Source organism: Nerophis ophidion, linkage group LG11 (assembly GCF_033978795.1).
Source record: "Nerophis ophidion isolate RoL-2023_Sa linkage group LG11, RoL_Noph_v1.0, whole genome shotgun sequence".
Lineage (NCBI taxonomy): Eukaryota > Metazoa > Chordata > Actinopteri > Syngnathiformes > Syngnathidae > Nerophis > Nerophis ophidion.
The window spans coordinates 27,696,163-27,714,051 of NC_084621.1; the positions used below are offsets into that span (position 1 = coordinate 27,696,163).

The 17,889-nt window shown below is 41.8% G+C and overlaps 1 protein-coding gene across 1 annotated transcript in view; it reads right to left on the reverse strand.

Moving 5' to 3' along the window:
• The window catches only part of thsd7ab (thrombospondin, type I, domain containing 7Ab), a 351,090-nt gene that overhangs the window by 207,795 nt on the left and 125,406 nt on the right, over positions 1-17,889 (reverse strand). The window contains exons 9-12 of the mRNA XM_061916619.1: positions 14,740-14,986; positions 10,369-10,514; positions 6,884-6,976; positions 4,333-4,413 (exon numbers count right to left, since the gene is read on the reverse strand). Coding sequence (XP_061772603.1) covers positions 4,333-4,413; positions 6,884-6,976; positions 10,369-10,514; positions 14,740-14,986 — 567 coding nt within the window. The remainder of the gene's footprint in view (positions 1-4,332; positions 4,414-6,883; positions 6,977-10,368; positions 10,515-14,739; positions 14,987-17,889) is intronic.

The following is a 17,889-nucleotide window of genomic DNA, read 5'->3' on the forward strand; positions in this document are numbered from 1 at the left end:
CCACCCACTTCGTCTAGCTCTCCCCGGGGGATCCCGAGGCGTTCACAGGCCAGCCGGGAGACATACTCTTGCCAACGTGTCCTGGGTCTTCCCCGTGGCCTCCTACCGGTTGGACGTGCCATAAACACCTCCTTAGGGAGGCGTTCGGGTGGCATCCTGACCAGATGCCCGAACCACCTCAACTGGCTCCTCTCGATGTGGAGGAGCAGCGGCTGTACTTTGAGTTCCTCCCGGATGGAAGAGCTTCTCACCCTATCTCCAAGGGAGAGCCCCGCCACACGGCGGAGGAAACTCATTTCGGCCGCTTGTACCCGTGATCTTATCCTTTCGGTCATGACCCAAAGCTCATGACCATAAGTGAGGATGGGAACGTAGATTGACCGGTAAATTGAGAGCTTTGCCTTCCGGCTCAGCTCCTTCTTCACCACAACGGATCGGTACAACGTCCGCATTACTGAAGACGCCGCACCAATCCAATGGCTTTCCACCCATTTCCGGGCGAGAACCATGGACTCGAACTTGGAGGTGCTGATTCTCATTCCGGTCGCTTCACACTCGGCAGCGAACCGATCCAGTGAGAGCTAAAGATCCCGGCCAGATGAAGCCATCAGGACCACATCATCTGCAAAAAGCAGAGACCTAATCCCGCGGCCACCAAACCAGAACCCCTCAACGCCTTGACTGCGCCTAGAAATTCTGTCCATAAAAGTTATGAACAGAATCTGTAAAAAAGACAGCCCTGGCGGAGTGCAACCCTCACTGGAAATGCGGACCAAGCTCTGACACTGATCGTACAATAAGACAGTCCGATACCCCATACTCCCTGAGCATTCCCCACAGGACTTCCCGGGGGATACAGTCAAATGCCTTCTTCAAGTCCACAAAGCACATGTACACTGGTTGGGCAAACTCCCATGCACCCTCAAGAACCCTGCCGAGAGTATAGAGCTGGTCCACAGTTCCACGACCAGGACGAAAACCACACTGTTCTTCCTGAATCCGAGGATCGACTATCCGGCGTAGCCTCCTCTCCAGTACACCTGAATAAACCTTACCGGGAAGGTTGAGGAGTGTGATCCCACGATAGTTGGAACACAATCAATCAATCGACATCCTCACACATACGCTCGATCTTTAAGCCCACTGAGTTAATGTGCTCGGTCAAGACTTAAACTTTTTGGCTTCACATTTTAACTCGCGTGTCCAATTGATCGCAACTGGACCGTGGAGATCGTCTTGAAAGACACCCCGTATCTGAGCAGGTTTCATCAATTAGTCCAGTTGCGAATGATTCAATGCCCTGAGAACACAATGACCTGGATGAATGAGAATATTCACAGGGACGATTTTTTTTTTTTTACATACAAACCCTGTCTCCATATGAGTTGGGAAATTACTTTAGATGTACATATAAACGGAATACAATGATTTGCAAATCATTTTCAACCCATATTCATTTGAATATGCTGCAAAGACAACATATTTGATGTTCAAAATTGATACATTTTTTTTTTTGCAAATAATCATTAACTTTAGAATTTGATGCCAGCAACACCTCTAAAGGATATCACCACACAGGCTCAGGAACACTTCAGAAAACCACTGTCACTAAATACAGTTTGTCGCTCCATCTGTAAGTGCAAGTTAAAGCTCTACTATGCAAAGCAAAAGCCATTTATCAACAACATGCAGAAACGCCGCCGGCTTCGCTGGGCCCGAGATCATCTAAGATGGACTGATGCAAAGTGGAAAAGTGTTCTGTGGTCTGACGAGTCCACATTTGGAAATATTCGACATTGTGTCATCCGGACCAAAGAGGAAGCAAAAAATCCAGACTTATCGACGCAAAGTTCAAAAGATAGCCTCTGTGATGGTATGGGGGTGCATTAGTGCCCAAGGCATGGGTAACTTACACATCTGTGAAGGCAACATTAATGCTGAAAGGTACATACAGGTTTTGGAACAACATATGCTGCCATCTAAGGACTTTCTTTTTCATGGATGCCCCTGCTTATTTCAGCAAGACAATGCCAAGCCACATTCAGCACATGTTACAACAGCCTGGCTTTGTAAAAAAAGAGTGCTGGTACTTTCCTGGCCCGCCTGCAGTCCAGACCTGTCTCCCATAAAAAATGTGTGGCGCATTATGAAGCATAAAATACAACAGCGGAGACCCGGGACTGTGGAACGACTGAAGCTCTACATAAAACAAGAATGGGAAATAATTCCACTTTCAAAGCTTCAACAATAAGTTTCCTCAGTTCCCAAAGGTTTATTGAGTGTTGTTAAAAGAAAAGGTGATGTAACACAGTGGTGAACATGCCCTTTCCCAACTACTTTGCCATGTGCTGCAACCATGAAATTCTAAGTTAATTATTATTTGCAAAAAAAAAATAACGTTTATGAGTTTGAACATCAAATATCTTGTCTTTGTTTTGCATTTAATTGAATATGGGTTGAAAAGGATTTGTTAATCATTGTATTCCGTTTATATTTACATCTAACACAATTTCCCAACACATATGGAAACGGGGTTTGTAATTCGCAAATGGAAAAAAAAAAAAAAGCGAGTTGATTGATAAATCCTGATCAAAGGTGACACCAAAGGTTCCCTGCTTCGCTGCTGGAGGCGAGCACAAAGCCATCTAGAGCAGCCTTGTTATTGGAGAGTGTGTCGCCCAGATCCTGGGAGAGAGAATGGCACTGCAATTACATTTTTCTCCATTCGTCTGTTTAAAAAATATATAATACTTGGGGAAAATCTGCATCCACTAACACATTCTCTTTACTTTGGGGAACAATTTTTGGAAAGGTGTCCTGGAATGGAATGTGTTCTGTTGTCGTTTAAAAAAAATACATTTTTAAATGCAGTAGGTATGTAACGATACTGTAGTTTGAACATATTGTAGTTTCACAATCCTCACAATAATGCTGTGACGTGTAAGAGTAGGTTGGTTTTTTTGGGGCGATTTTGCCTTTGCCGGCGTCGAACGCTGTAAAGAGGAGAAAAAAATAAAAGTGTTTCAGAAGTGTGTTTGTAAAAGCTAAGAGGAATTGTTTTTGTTATTTTTTAACACCTGTCCATGATGTTTTAATAGAGATGTCCGATAATGGCTTTTTTGCCAATATCCAATATTCTGATATTGTCCAACTTTTAATTACCGATTCCGATATCAACTGATACCGATATATACAGTCGTGAAATTAACACATTTTTATGCCTAACTTTGTTGTGATGCCCCGCTGGATGCATTACAAGGTTTTCCAAAATAAATGGTAAATAGTAAATGGTAAATGTGTTGTACTTGTATAGCGCTTTTCTACTAACCCTTTTTTAAGGAGCCCAAAGAACTTTGACAGTATTTCCACATTCACCCATTCACACACACATTCACACACTGATGGCGGAAGCTGCCATGCAAGGCGCTAACCAGGACCCATCAGGAGCAAGGGTGAAGTGCCTTGCTCAAGGACACAATGGACGTGACTAGGATGGTAGAAGGTGGGGATTGAACCAGTAACCCTCAGATGGCTTGCACAGCCTCTCTCCCAACTTCGCCACGCCGTCCCCAAATCAACTCAAGTTCTGGAAAAAAATGCCAAGATAGCACTGCCATATTTATTATTGAAGTCACAAAGTGCATTATTTTTTGAAAAATGCCTCAAAACGGCAGCTTGGAATTTCCTCATGCTCTCCCTGAGAGAGCATGAGGATGTTGAGGTGGGTGCTGTTGTGTCCTGGGTATGACGTTAAACTACAACCGCAGGCTGTAGAGAGGTAGCACCTTACCTCAGCAAAGGTCCTCTGGCTAAGGATATATCCCTACTGATAGTCCTGGTCCTCCTGCATGCCTGTACTGCACTTCTCGTGGTACCTAGCCTAGCCAGCACACTGGGATAGAAGACAGGTTCTCAACTGACTGCACAGAAGAAACCCTCAGAGGTTCAACGGGCTGGATGTGTTATGCTATAATGTGTCCAGGCCATCCACTGCACCTGGATTCACCTCCAACCGTTTCGACTCTGTCTTGCCACTGGATAGGTCGCAAGACAGGTGGACTGCGTAACCCACCCCACTTAAATCCAATGCACCGCGCAAGTCATGACTTCACACACACACACAATCCCCGCAATCTACCACAACTTCACCGAAGTCCTGCGGCGTCGGGCACATAGCCAAGTGGCAGGTGTGGACTTCACTGGAAGCCATAGTCACAAACTCGCACGAAGACGGTTAAGGCCATAGGGTCGCTGTCCAATGACTGAGGCAGCACTGGACTTTGGCAGCCCCCCGAGCTACTAGGCAGTCCTCTTTAGGTATGCACTGGCTACCTCCTGGCATGAGGAAAGGGCCAAAAATTGCCTGCCTTAACTCTTCCTGGCCAGCTGCCGCAGCTGGCAGGAGTCCCACACCTAGCGGTAAGAAACAAGGAAACAAGAAAAAGGTGACACCGATCACCCTTGGCACATGGAATGTGCACACTAGAAATGCGCGGATAGGCAATTATATCATCCGCAACCGCATCACTAAAGTAGTCATGCACCCGCCATCCACCCGAACCAACATCTTATCAGAACCGCAACCGCCCGCAACCCGCCTGTTATTATATATCCGGAGTCGGCGAACTTTACCACTAAAAGAGCTAGTTTGAACCGTGTCACAAAGTAAAGAAGGCAATGGGAGCCGCTAACGTTCTCGCGAATATTCGATGGTGATCATTCAGATAACGTGAATAAGGGCGTGCTGTGAAGCCATTGTCTTTGACACCTTCAACAACATGTACGAACCGTTTGCCAGTCCAGCAACATGCTGTATGTAGCTTACGCAAACACATGTACAAGATTGAAGGGCATACAGAGTACACTAATGGTTGTGATATAAACAGTTTTAACACTCTAATATGCGCCACACTGTGAAGCCACACCAAACAAGAATGACAAACACATTTCGGGAGAACATCCTCACAGTAACACAACATAAACGCATCACAACAAATACCCAGAATCCTTTGCATCCATGACACTCCCTGAATATACTTTACACCCCCACACCCCCAACTCCGCCCACCTTACTGACGCACGGGGGGTGGGGTGGGGGGGGGGGTGTAAAGTATATTCAGGATGTGTCATGGATGCAAAGGATTCTTGGTATTTGTTGTGTTGCGTTTATGTTGTGTTACTGTGAGGATGTTTTCCCGAATTGTGTTTGTCATTCTTGTTTGATGTGGCTTCACAGCGCGGCGCATATTAGTAAGAGTGTTAAAATTGTTTATATCACAACCATTAGTGTACTCTATATCACCCAGTATGCCTTGCAGTCGTGTGCATGTGTCAGTGGAAGCCACACACAACATATTGCTGGACTTGCAAGTAAATTGTACATATTGTAGAAGGCGCCAAAGGCAAAGGCTCCATAGCACGCCCTAATACTTATTAACTGGGTGACTGCCGGCAGACATACTTGAGAATGTTTACGTCAACTAATGTATTCTTCACTTTGTGACACGGGTCCAAAATGGCTCTTTGAACGGTAAAAGTTACCAATCTCTGAACCATGTATATCATATATTTCCAAATGGTTCAACCGCCACCCGCCCGAATCTATTTAAAATCTATTTTTTCGTCATGTCACCCGCCCGACCCGCGGTTAATCAGCGGACTCCGCGAATGAGACCGCAAACTGCGCATATGTGTTGCACACACTTCTTGATAGGGCTGTTGACCTAGCAAGACCTGAGAGGAGAACTGCCCTGATCACCAGAGAGCTGGACCGGTATGGCATCCAGATCGCTGCTCTCAGCGAAACACGTCTAGCTGGAGAGGGATAGTTGACAGAGACTGGTGCTGGCTATACATTCTTCTGAATAGGCCGCACTGAAGCAGAGCAGCGTGAGGCAGGAGTTTGCTTTGCCATTAAGTACAACTTGGTCAGTAAGCTGGCTGCACTTCCCAAAGGCGTCAGTGACAGCCTGATAACACTGCACCAGCCTCTTCCAGGAAAACACTCTGCCACGTCATGCAACTCAGTATTCTTCTTCCTCCAAACACGACGAGTTGAGTTTATACCAAAATGGATACATGGATGATACAGCAGAGGATTGGGAGAATGGCATGTGGTCAGATGAAACCAAAATAGAACTTTTTGGTATAAACTCAATTCGTCGTGTTTGGAGGAAGAAGAATACTGAGTTGCATCCCAAGAACACCATTCCTACTGTAAAGCATGGGGGTGGAAACATCATGCTTTTGGGCTGTTTTTCTGCTAAGGGGACAGGACGATTGATCCGTGTTAAGGAAAGAATGAATGGGGCCATGTATCGTGAGATTTTGAGCCAAAACCTCCTTCCATCAGTGAGAGCTTTGAATGGTTGACCAAATACTTATTTTCCACCATAATTTACAAATAAATTCTTTAAATTTCCTACATTGTCAATTCCTGGATTTTTCCCCCCACATTCTGTCTCTCACAGTTGAAGTGTACCTATGATGAAAATTACAGACCTCTGTCATCATTTTAAGTGGGAGAACTTGCACAATCGGTGGCTGACTAAATACTTTTTTGCCCCACTGTACATCGGGTATTTTGGAGATTGAGGGACCATTTTTAGTAAAACAAAGCGCAAAACTGGAGTGAAGCCCACTTTCGTCAGAACGGCGTCCTGCTCGATGCTTTTGCGTTTTATCGCTGCCAGAGGAGATTACTAACATCCTGGAATTGGACCGTTTTATTTTTTTTCCCTCCCTCAAGGTTTCTGGGTCAGCTGGTGGACATTCATCTTCATCCTATCGCGCTCACAGCGAATCAGGTTGGCCTTGAACACGCTAAACTTTGACCTTTTACATAAGTGATGCATCCACTCTTGCCTGGCTGGTGTAAGCACACCTGAGAGGTAGCGAAATGAACTATGCTTTCTAAAAAGGAGTAGATCGTCATCATCTCCTCCTTCATCCTCTGCTGTGGAGCCAATAGGCCCAACTGGCACAAGAACAGCAGTTTTTATTTAAGTAAACATATTTTAGCCTTGATCTCCGTTGGCGGGGATTCATTCCATGGAGAAAACCCCAAATATTCAGCCCTGATTAAATTGCCTTTACGTATTAATCTCATTTAATTACCATCTTTATCATCAATGACACATTAGCAGCAGTTACGCTTTCAGGAAAGCAAAGGTTCATTTCTATTTGATTTATCTGCGCTGGTCTGCAAAGGGAAGATACGACTTGGGTGGCAAAGTCACATCGCCGCTCCTCTGCTGGCAGCTCTGTCATCATCTCCTTCCGGTTGTTTTAATTTATTTAGGCCTGACTCACTTTGCTTGCAGGCTGCGATGCCTTTCATCAGTCCTTTGTTCCTTAACTGAAGTTTCACACCAACACATATCTGAACCGAACCTTGCGCTTTTTGCACGGAAGTGCCACTTGTGTCCTCTAACATGCAAAACAACGGTCAGTTCTCGCTGCCAAGTCATCAGGTAGGTTGTCTATAGATGCCTCTTATATAAGGTTTAGATAAACTTTTTTATCTAATCTGTAACATATTACAAACCCCGTTTCCATATGAGTTGGGATATTGTGTTGGATGTAAATAAAAACAGACTACAATGATTTTCAAATCCTTTTCAACCCATATTTAATTGAGTGCACTACAAAGACAAGATATTTGATGTTTAAACTCATAAACTTAAATTTTTTTTGCAAATAATAATTAACTTAAAATTTCATGGCTGCAACACATGCCAAAGTAGTTGGGAAAGGGCATGTTCACCACCGTGTTACATCACCTTTTCTTTTAAAAACACTCAATAAATGTTTGGGAACTGAGGAAACTAATTGTTGAAGCTTTGAAAGTGGAATTGTTTCCCATTCTTGTTTTATGTAGAGCTTCAGTCGTTCGACAGTCCGGGGTTTCCGCTGTCGTATTTTACGCTTCATAATGCGCCACACATTTTCGAGGGGGGACAGGTCTGGACTGCAGGCGGGCCAGGAAAGTACCGGCACTCTTTTACTACGAAGCCACGCTGTTGTAACACGTGGCTTGGCATTGACTTGCTGAAATTAACAGGGGCGTCCATGATAACGTTGCTTGGATGACAACATATGTTGCTCCAAAACCTGTATGGACCATTCAGCATTAATGGTGCCTACACAGATGTGTAAGTTACCCATGCCTTGGGCGCTAAAACACCCCCATACCATCACAGATGCTGGCGTTCGAACTTTGCGCCTATAACAATCCGGATGGTTATTTTCCTCTTTGTTCCGGAGGACACCACGTCCACAATTTCCAAATATAATTTGAAATGTGGACTCGTCAGACCACAGAACACTTTTCCACTTTGCATCAGTCCATCATAGATGAGCTCGGGCCCAGCGAAGCCGGCTGTGTCTTTGGGTATTGTTGATAAATGGGTTTTGCTTTGCATAGTAGAGTTTTAACTTGCACTTACAGATATAGCGACCAACTGTAGTTACTGACAGTGGTTTTATGAAGTGTTCCTGAGCCCATGTGGCGATATCATTTACACACTGATGTCGGTTTTTGATCCTGTACCACCTTAGGGATCAAAGGTTCGTAATATCATCGCTTTCGTAATATCATCGATTTCTCCAGATTCTCTGAACCTTTTGATGATTTTACGGACCGTAGATGGTAAAATCCCTAAATTCCTTGCAATAGCTAGTTAAGAAATGTTGTTCTAAAACTGTTCGACAATTTGCTTACAAAATGGTGACACTCGCCCCATCCTTGTTTGTGACTTACTTAGCATTTCATGGAAGCTGCTTTTATACCCAATCATGGCACCCACCTGTTCCCAATTAGCCTGCACACCTATGGGATGTTCCAAATAAGTGTTGGATGAGCATTCCTCAACTTTATCAGTATTTATTGCCACCTTTCCCCACTTCTTTGTCACGTGTTGCTGGCTTCAAATTCTAAAATTAATAATTATTAGCATCAAAAAAATGTTTATCAGTTAGAACATCAAATATGTTGTCTTTGTGGCATATTCAACTGAATATGGGTTGAAAATGATTTGCAAATCATTGTATTCCGTTTATATTTACATCTAACACAATTTCCCCCTCAAATGGAAATGGACTTTGTATTTTCAGGACTCCCTATGTCTAGCATTAAAATATTACAGTTGGTACAAAATGCGGCTGCTAGACTTTTGACAAGAACAAGAAAGTTTGATCATATTACGCCTGTACTCGCTCATCTGCACTGGCTTCCTGTGCACATAAGATGTGACTTTAAGGTTTTACTACTTACGCATAAAATACTACACGGTCTAGCTCCATCCTATCTTGCTGATTGTATTGTACCATATGTCCCGGCAAGAAATCTGCGCTCAAAGAACTCCGGCTTATTAGTGATTCCCAGAGCCAAAATAAAGTCTGCGGGCTATAGAGCGTTTTCTATTCAGGCTCCAGTACTCTGGAATGCCCTCCCGGTAACAATTAGAGATGCTACCTCAGTAGAAGCATTTAAGTCCCATCTTAAAACTCATTTGTATACTCCAGCCTTTAAATAAACCCTTTTTTTAGACCAGTTGATCTGCCGTTTTTTTACTTTTCGCCTCTGCCCCCATCTCCCTTTAGAGGGGGGGCACAGGTCTGGCGGCCATGGATCAAGTACTGGCCTTCCAGATTCGGGACTCGGGGTGGACCGCTCGCCTGTGCATCAGTTGGGGATATCTCTCAAGCTGCTGACCCGTCTCCGCTTGGGATGCTGGCCCCACCATGGACTGGACTCTCACTATTATGTTAGATCGACTATAGACTGGACTTTCATAATATCATGTTGGATCCACTCGACATCCATTGCATCCTGTCTCCCCTAGAATGGTTGGGGATGTCGCCCACATCTGACATCCCACTGGGTTGTGAGTTTTTCCTTGCCCTTTTGTGGGCTCTGAACAGAGGATGTCGTTGTGGCATGTGCAGCCCTTTGAGACACTTTTGATTTAGGACTATATAAATAAACAAATAATTGAATGATTTTTTTCTGCATTTAAAACACTTCACTGCGATGAGGTGGCGACTTGTCCAGGGTGTACCCCGCCTTCCGCCCGATTGTAGCTGAGATAGGCACCAGCGCCCCCCGCGACCCCAAAAGGGAATAAGTGGTAGAAAATGGATGGATTTAAAACACTTCATTGTGGTCTACATAACATGTAATGGTGGTTCTTTGCTCAAAATGTTGCATAGTTGCATTTCTGACAGTTTCTTCAGGATGCGCCATTTTGAGGGTGGCCTTTCTTACACGAAAAAAAAAACATTATATATAATTTTAGGCTTATTGCAGTCTATCATTGTCGATGATTTCAATAAGGGGGTATTTAGCGCTTGGTGCGTTTGTGCCACCTCGTGTGGCTGTGAAGACCCATTGCACATCGGGTTTCTCCACACGTGGAGGAGGTGTGTGTTGAACCTGGTGGGGTAGTTCTGGCTGCCTGCTCATGCCGTTGTCTACGTTTCTCTGCGCATCTTTTCTTCCAGATGGGAGACACCTGAGAGGCAGGAAGAGCGCCAGAGGTCTCGGTCTGCTGTAATACCTTCCAGGTTTGAAGGGGGAATGTTGCAAATCTTGAGGAGCACCTTCATGTGGTCCTAAAAGCGCTTACGTTGCCCTTCTGGCCGGACTTGAGTTGGCCGAAGAAGATGGGCTACAGGCATGCGGATCTCATGACCTAGCCAGCGTAGTTGTCTGTGTGCCAAAAGCACCTCTACGTTGGATGAGTTGGTACACTAATAGAGTGCTGCGTGGGTCATGCACTGCTTCCATGGGATGACCAGGATGCTTCGTCTGTATGGTGTCCAGGCCCTGGTGATCTGGAACTCTTTCTGGTCCGCTCATCTGGTGGTTGTATAATCTATCAGATGCCAGTGTTTGGATCTTAGATGCAGCAAGGTGGTCTTCCGTTTTTTGGGGGTTTTTTTGCTGAAAGATGGTATTGGTTACGTCAAGTTGGTGATCTGATCAGAGTGTTAGTCGTCTGAGACCATTGTCATTCAGATTGCCAATCATCGCCAAGTACGCCTTCCCAGAGCCCGTAGCTAGCCAGATCTCACACAAGCATTGAAGTTGCCCATTAGCAGAAGTTTGTCACTAGGTGCTGTCTTCTGGATGACGGAGTGCAGTGTGCTGTAGAAGCTGTCCATGTCCTCACTAGCATCTAGGGTTGAGTGCGTATGCGCTAATAACTGCATGTCGACCTTTCGTGAGGGGAATCCACCAGGTCATCAGCCTTTCATTGATTTTATATATATATATATATATATATATATATATATATATAAGGGGTGTGGGAAAAAATCGATTGGAATCTGAATTGCGATTCTCATGTTGTGCGATTCAGAATCAATTCTCATTTAAAAAAAAAATCATTATATATATATATATATATATATATATATATTTTTTTTTTTTTATGAATCCAACAAAACAATACACAGCAATACCATAACAATGCAATCCAATTCCAAAACCAAACCTGACCCAGCAACACTCAGAACTGCAATAAACAGATCAACTGAGGAGACACAAACACGACACAGAACAAACCAAAGTAGTGAAACAAAAATGAATATTATCAACAAATGTATCAATATTAGTTATAATTTCAGCATAGCAGTGATTAAAAATCCCTCATTGACATTTTTATTAGAAATTTACGGTATAAAAATAAGAAAAAAAGAACAATAGTGTCACAGTGGCTTACACTTGCATGGCATCTCATAAGCTTGACAACACACAGTGTCCAATATTTTCACAAAGATAAAATAAGTCATATTTTTGGTTCGTTTAATAGTTAAAACAAATTTATATTATTGCAATCAGTTGATAAAACATTGTCCTTTACAATTATAAAAGCTTTTTTTTTTTTTAAATCTACTACTCTGCTAGCATGTCAGCAGACTGGGGTAGATCCTGCTGAAATCCTATGTATTGAATGGATACAGAATCGTTTTGAATCGGAAAAATATCGTTTTTGAATCGAGAAAAATCGGTTTATAATCTAATTGCGACCCCAAGAATCAATATTTAATAGAATCGTGGGACACCCAAAGATTCCCAGCCCTGATATATATATATATATATATATATATATATATATATATATATACATACATATATATATATATATATATATATATACATACATACACACACACACATTTTTTAAATGGCAAAATTATTTTTAAGTGGTGATTAATGAATTACTCGTTACCTTGCCAAAAATGTATTACTAACAACATTGCTCTTTAATTGATAATTATTTACTAGGAAAAGTAATTAATGCATTACTTAAAAAAATTAAATCTAATATCTAGTACATGCAGTTGAGAGGCGTTACATGAATGTGTGCGCCTTTAAAAATTGTTGCCTGTTGCCAAGTGATGTCAGCGAGAGTGCGCTCAGAGCAGCATTTTTGCGCAGCTGTGTTTGTTAGCTTAGCAGCGGCAGGTTGCGGCAGTGACGATGGATGTGGATATTTTCACTGGATTGCATTACCTTTGGTTTATTAAGAGATTCAATGTGCTTTGATGGCTTTCATAGCTCCTTGTCCACAAACCGGGTATTTTAGGATTGTTTGTTCATTAGTAGGACTGTGTATGTGTGTATACGTACATGTGTGTTTGCTGTGTGGTGTTGCCTTTTCCTATTTGATATCAAGTTTTTTATTTTATTTTTATATAATTCTTTCATTCAAGGTAAAAAAAAATATATCAAAATAATATCTTAAATAAATAATCACGAATGAAAAGGAGCAGAAAGAAGTAAAATCTTAAATCTGCCCTGTATTTACACAATACATTAATTTTAGTGTGGTGCTGGTTGTTGTTTTCATTAGCAAAATGTGACTTCCTGTATTCTACTTCTGATGCTGTCTTGTTGACATACAATTTAAAACCACATCAAAAGTAGCATGCCACGTTTCATCAAACACATCAGTAACAGCGCTGCAACATACGCTCTTATTTCTAACTGTGTGAGACAGGCCTGGGCAATTATTTCGACTTTGGGGGCAAAATTTGGAGAAAAAATGTGTCTAGGGGCCCGTATATCAGAATTTTAGGAACACCAATCCATAACCTCACAATAATGTCTGAATGCTAAAAACTTTATGACAAACCACCTTAAAAAACAGAATGGCATTTAACATTTTTTTACTGAATGAGACACCCAGAATGTACATGAACATAAAGAATGTGGGATTTACAATATTAACTATGAAGGATAAAACACTGAATATTGACAACATATAAACGTCACACCCCCTCTCCGTCCACATATTTTACAATCAAGCGATATGCAACATAAATATAAACGCAAAGGGTAAAAGAAAAAAAAAACACCTACAATTTGATATATCCGATATATCACTAAGCTTTAAAACTTTTGTTGTAAAAATCTCCTTCCGCGTCTGTCCTTGACACCCGTATTTCAACTAATTAGTTGATCTTAGTAACTCAGTGTTTCCCACAGGTCAGGCATCTATTTGTGGTGGTGTGGTCGGGCGGCGGTGGGGGGACAGGGGCGATGACCAAGAAGAACGCGGAGTTGGAATATATTTTCAACACTTTATGTACATATTTATATACGTATTTATATAATATTTACATATTTATATAATATGTAACTAGTAGCTCCATTCACAGACAGAGTCCCATTGCTTTTATGAGCGGTCGAGTGAGTCAAAAGCCGGAAAAAATAAATAAAACAATTAAAACAATTTTTTAATTTTTTTTAATTTGTGGCGGCCGTAATTCTTTCGTGGCGGGCCGCCACAAATAAATGAGTGTGGGAAACCCTGGTAACTAATTAGATGACCATAGTAACTAATTATTTTGCTATAGTAACTACTGTATCATCCAAAAGCGCAAATTCCAACCATTGAAAGACATATTTGAAGACTTAACAAGCGTTTTCTATTCGGGCTCCAGTACTATTGAAAGCCCTCCCGGTAACAGATGCTACCTCAGTAGAAGCATTTAAGTCCCATCTTAAAACTCATTTGTATATTCTAGCCCAGGCCTGGGCAATTATTTTGACTAGGGGGCCACATTTAGTGTCAGGGGGCCGACGGCAGCTTTATGGACGGCAAAAGCTCAGCTTTTCTCCGGTAGGAAGCGACTTATTACCACAATTTTCTCACCGAAACCTGCGTCGTCATTCATGTTGGCTTTACCGCGCTCTGATCCATAGTAAAGTTTCACCTCCGGCAATTTTAAAAAAGGAATCACCGTGTGCTTGTGTGGCTAAAGGCTAAAGCTTCCAAACTTCATATTTCTACTGTGACTTCTCCAATATTAATTGAAATAATTGCAAAAGATTCAGCAACACAGATGTCCAAAATACTGTGTAATTATGCCGTTAAAGCAGACAACTTTTAGCTGTGTGTGTGTGCAGCGCTCATATTTCCTTAAAACCCGTGACGTCTTGCGTACACGTCATCATTACACGACGTTTTCAAGAAGAAACTCCCGGTAAATTTAAAATTGTAATTTAGTAAACTAAAAAAGCCGTATTGGCATGTGTTGCAATGTTAATATTTTATCATTGATATATAAACTATCAGACTGCGTGGTGGGTAGTAGTGGGTTTCAGTAGGCCTTCAATTTGCCCAGGTCTGGTGTAAAAGTACAACATTTCAAAACAATGTTAAAAGTTGACAATGTAGGGTGGAACCCTTTTAAAAGAACCTGAACAGAATCTCTACAAACACTTACTTCTTGGGGGGCACCTGGCCCACGTTGACGCGCACACAGATGACCTTCCGGGTCTGCATGCCCTTGGAGCAGCCACCGGGGCCTGTGCTGGCAGAGGCCGCCGCCGATGCGTTGAGGGACGAAGCGGTGGAGGGGTCCTCGGTGCACGGCCCCCAAGGCCCGGTCTGCCAGTGGTAGACGGTGCAGGGGTGCTCGTTGCAGTTGCGCACCTGCTGGAGGGCGCTGCTGTTGGGGCACAGGGCGCCACCTTGAAGGTGTAGAAGCCCATAGTTAGTGGCTTTACTTTTATACGTGACTGACAGCAGTTATCAGTGATGCTCTGAGCAGGTTGACAAGCTCCCTAGAGACCATACCAGGATTTTACAACGCGTCAAGGGGACTTAAGTCGAGTCCTCACTTTATGGATGTGTCACTCATGTTTCCTCTGAGAGACACGGCTGAAATTTGAAATATTGTCTGCATGGGCAGAGAGAGAGAGAGAACCCTTTTCTGGTTTATACAATCATAGTCAACACTTTTCAGTCCTTTTGCAACAAAAACTGCAGCTCAGACACGACCACAGAGTATCCTACAACAAAATGAATAAATTATTCATGATACATGTCATTACATATTACACTGAATAGCTTGTTCCCCCAGAACAGTGTTTTTTAAACTTTCTTCATCAAATACCACCTCAGAAAACATTTAGCTCTCCAAGTACCGCCATAATGACCAACATTAACATACAGTAGCGCTTTAGGCCTAACACTTAATTAAAAACATGGAAGGTTTTTTTTTGTTTTTTTACAAGCATATTTAACACGTTTAGCCACTGTAACATTACACAGTTTGAACAGTAACACTGTGTTTGAATATAGGAAAATAAAACACTGTACTTCAATCAAGAGATTATTTGGCATACCACTAGAAACGAGCATATTTAACACGTTTAGCCACTGTAACATTACACAGTTTGAACAGTAACACTGTGTTTGATTATAGGAAAATAAAACACTGTACTTCAATCAAGAGATTATTTGGCATACCACTAGATCACACTTGCCAAACTTGAGACCTCCGAATTCGGCAGATTGGTGGGTGGGGGGTGTTTTTGAGGTGGGCGGGGGAGGAGTATATTTATAGCTAGAATTCACTGAAGGTCAAGTATTTCATATATATATATATATATATATATATATATATATATATATATATATATAAAAAAAAATATATATATATATATATATATATATATATATATATACACACAGTATATATACATATATGTATATATAGATACATACATATATCTATACATATATACAGTATATATACACATGTATATGTCCATATATACACACATATATATATATACATACATACGTACATATATACTTACATATGTACATATATACATATATATGTATATACATACATACGTACATATACATACGTACATATACACACACATACATATATATATATATATATACGTACACATATACATACATACGTACATATATACACACACACATACATATATATATATACATATATATATATATATATATATATATATATATATATTCACACAAACATATATATATACATATTTACACATACGTACATATATGGGTATACATACGTACATATATACTTCCATACGTACATATATACGTACATATACACACATACATATATACACACACACATACATACATACATATATATATATATATATATATATATATATATATATATATATATTATTATTGTCCATCCTCTTTATATTCTCGGTCACTATCTTTCCAACCATGCTGAACACCCTCTCTGATGACTTGCAAGCGTACTTCTTCTTACTCGTCGTCTCTTCTTTGTTCTTCTGCTTCATCTCTGCTATGTTTTTTTAACATTACTACTTGCCGTAGTTTTGAAGCAATGCATGATGGGAATCCGGATATTGTGTGTCAGTGTATAAACGTGCCGGCTGGATTAAACACATGCAGAGCAATAACTCCATGCCTGCCTACGTTATGGGTTATATATAAACCTATGGATAACGGAGACATATATAATAGTCTCCTTCTTGTGTTTACAGTTGTGCACGCTCCAAAAGCCGTAGATGTTATAACGTGACTGGGTCTTACATAATGTTTATATGGAGAGAAAGCAGACTTGACGAAAGGCTGTCCTCACTCAAGTCCGCATGGATCTGGAGGGGGCCTTGTTGTACGGCTGGAAAACGGGAGAAATTTGGGAGAAGGATTGTCCCGGGAGAGGCACAGAAATTCGGGAGTCTCCCAGAAAATTCGGGAGGGTTGGCAAGTATGTTAGATGGAGGCCACGTACCACACCTTGAGAATCACTGCTCGAGAAGGCAAAGCTAAGATGTGAATGTTAAACTAGCTTAGCATACAGTAATGGCCAAACGTTTGGACCCACCTTCTCAATTCTATGAGTTTTCTTTATTTTCATGACTATTTACATTGAAAATTGTCACTGAAGGCATCAAAACTGCGACACCTGTGAAGTGAAAACCCTTTCAGGTGTTTACCTCTTGAAGCTCATCGAGAGAATGCCAAGAGTGTACAAAAACAGAAATCAGAGCAAAGGGTGGCTAATTTGAAGAAACTGGAATATAATCAGAATTTGAATCAGAAATACTTTAATAATCCCTGAGGGGAAATTAAGATTTTCAGCACAATCCCATTCAAGAGCAGACAGACATTACAGGGAGACAGAACAGGATCAGACATTACAGGGAGACAGAACAGGATTGCTGACGGGTCTGCCAACTTCCGGCGCCCCTTACAAAAAAAAGTGAGAAACAGGTAAACGCTGGGGAGGAGGGCAGGTGAGAAAAAAAACAATTCAGTCTAAGCCTGGGCCCCTGGAGAGGGGGTCCTGACTGAGACCACAAGGGAAAACAAACCTCATAACCATAGCACACATAATCATGTGAGTAAGAGGGAAACATCAAAGAACACAAAAGGACATTAAAGACATAACCATAGCAGAGCTGATGCAACCAGCCACTTCTACACACAGCTACAAAAGTGAAACAAAGACACCAACAAAACAACATATGGACTGTGGGGGCCTCTGCGGTGTTCCACGCCATCGTCTGCTGGGGTGGGAGGCACATGGCCAGAGAAAGGATCAGACCCA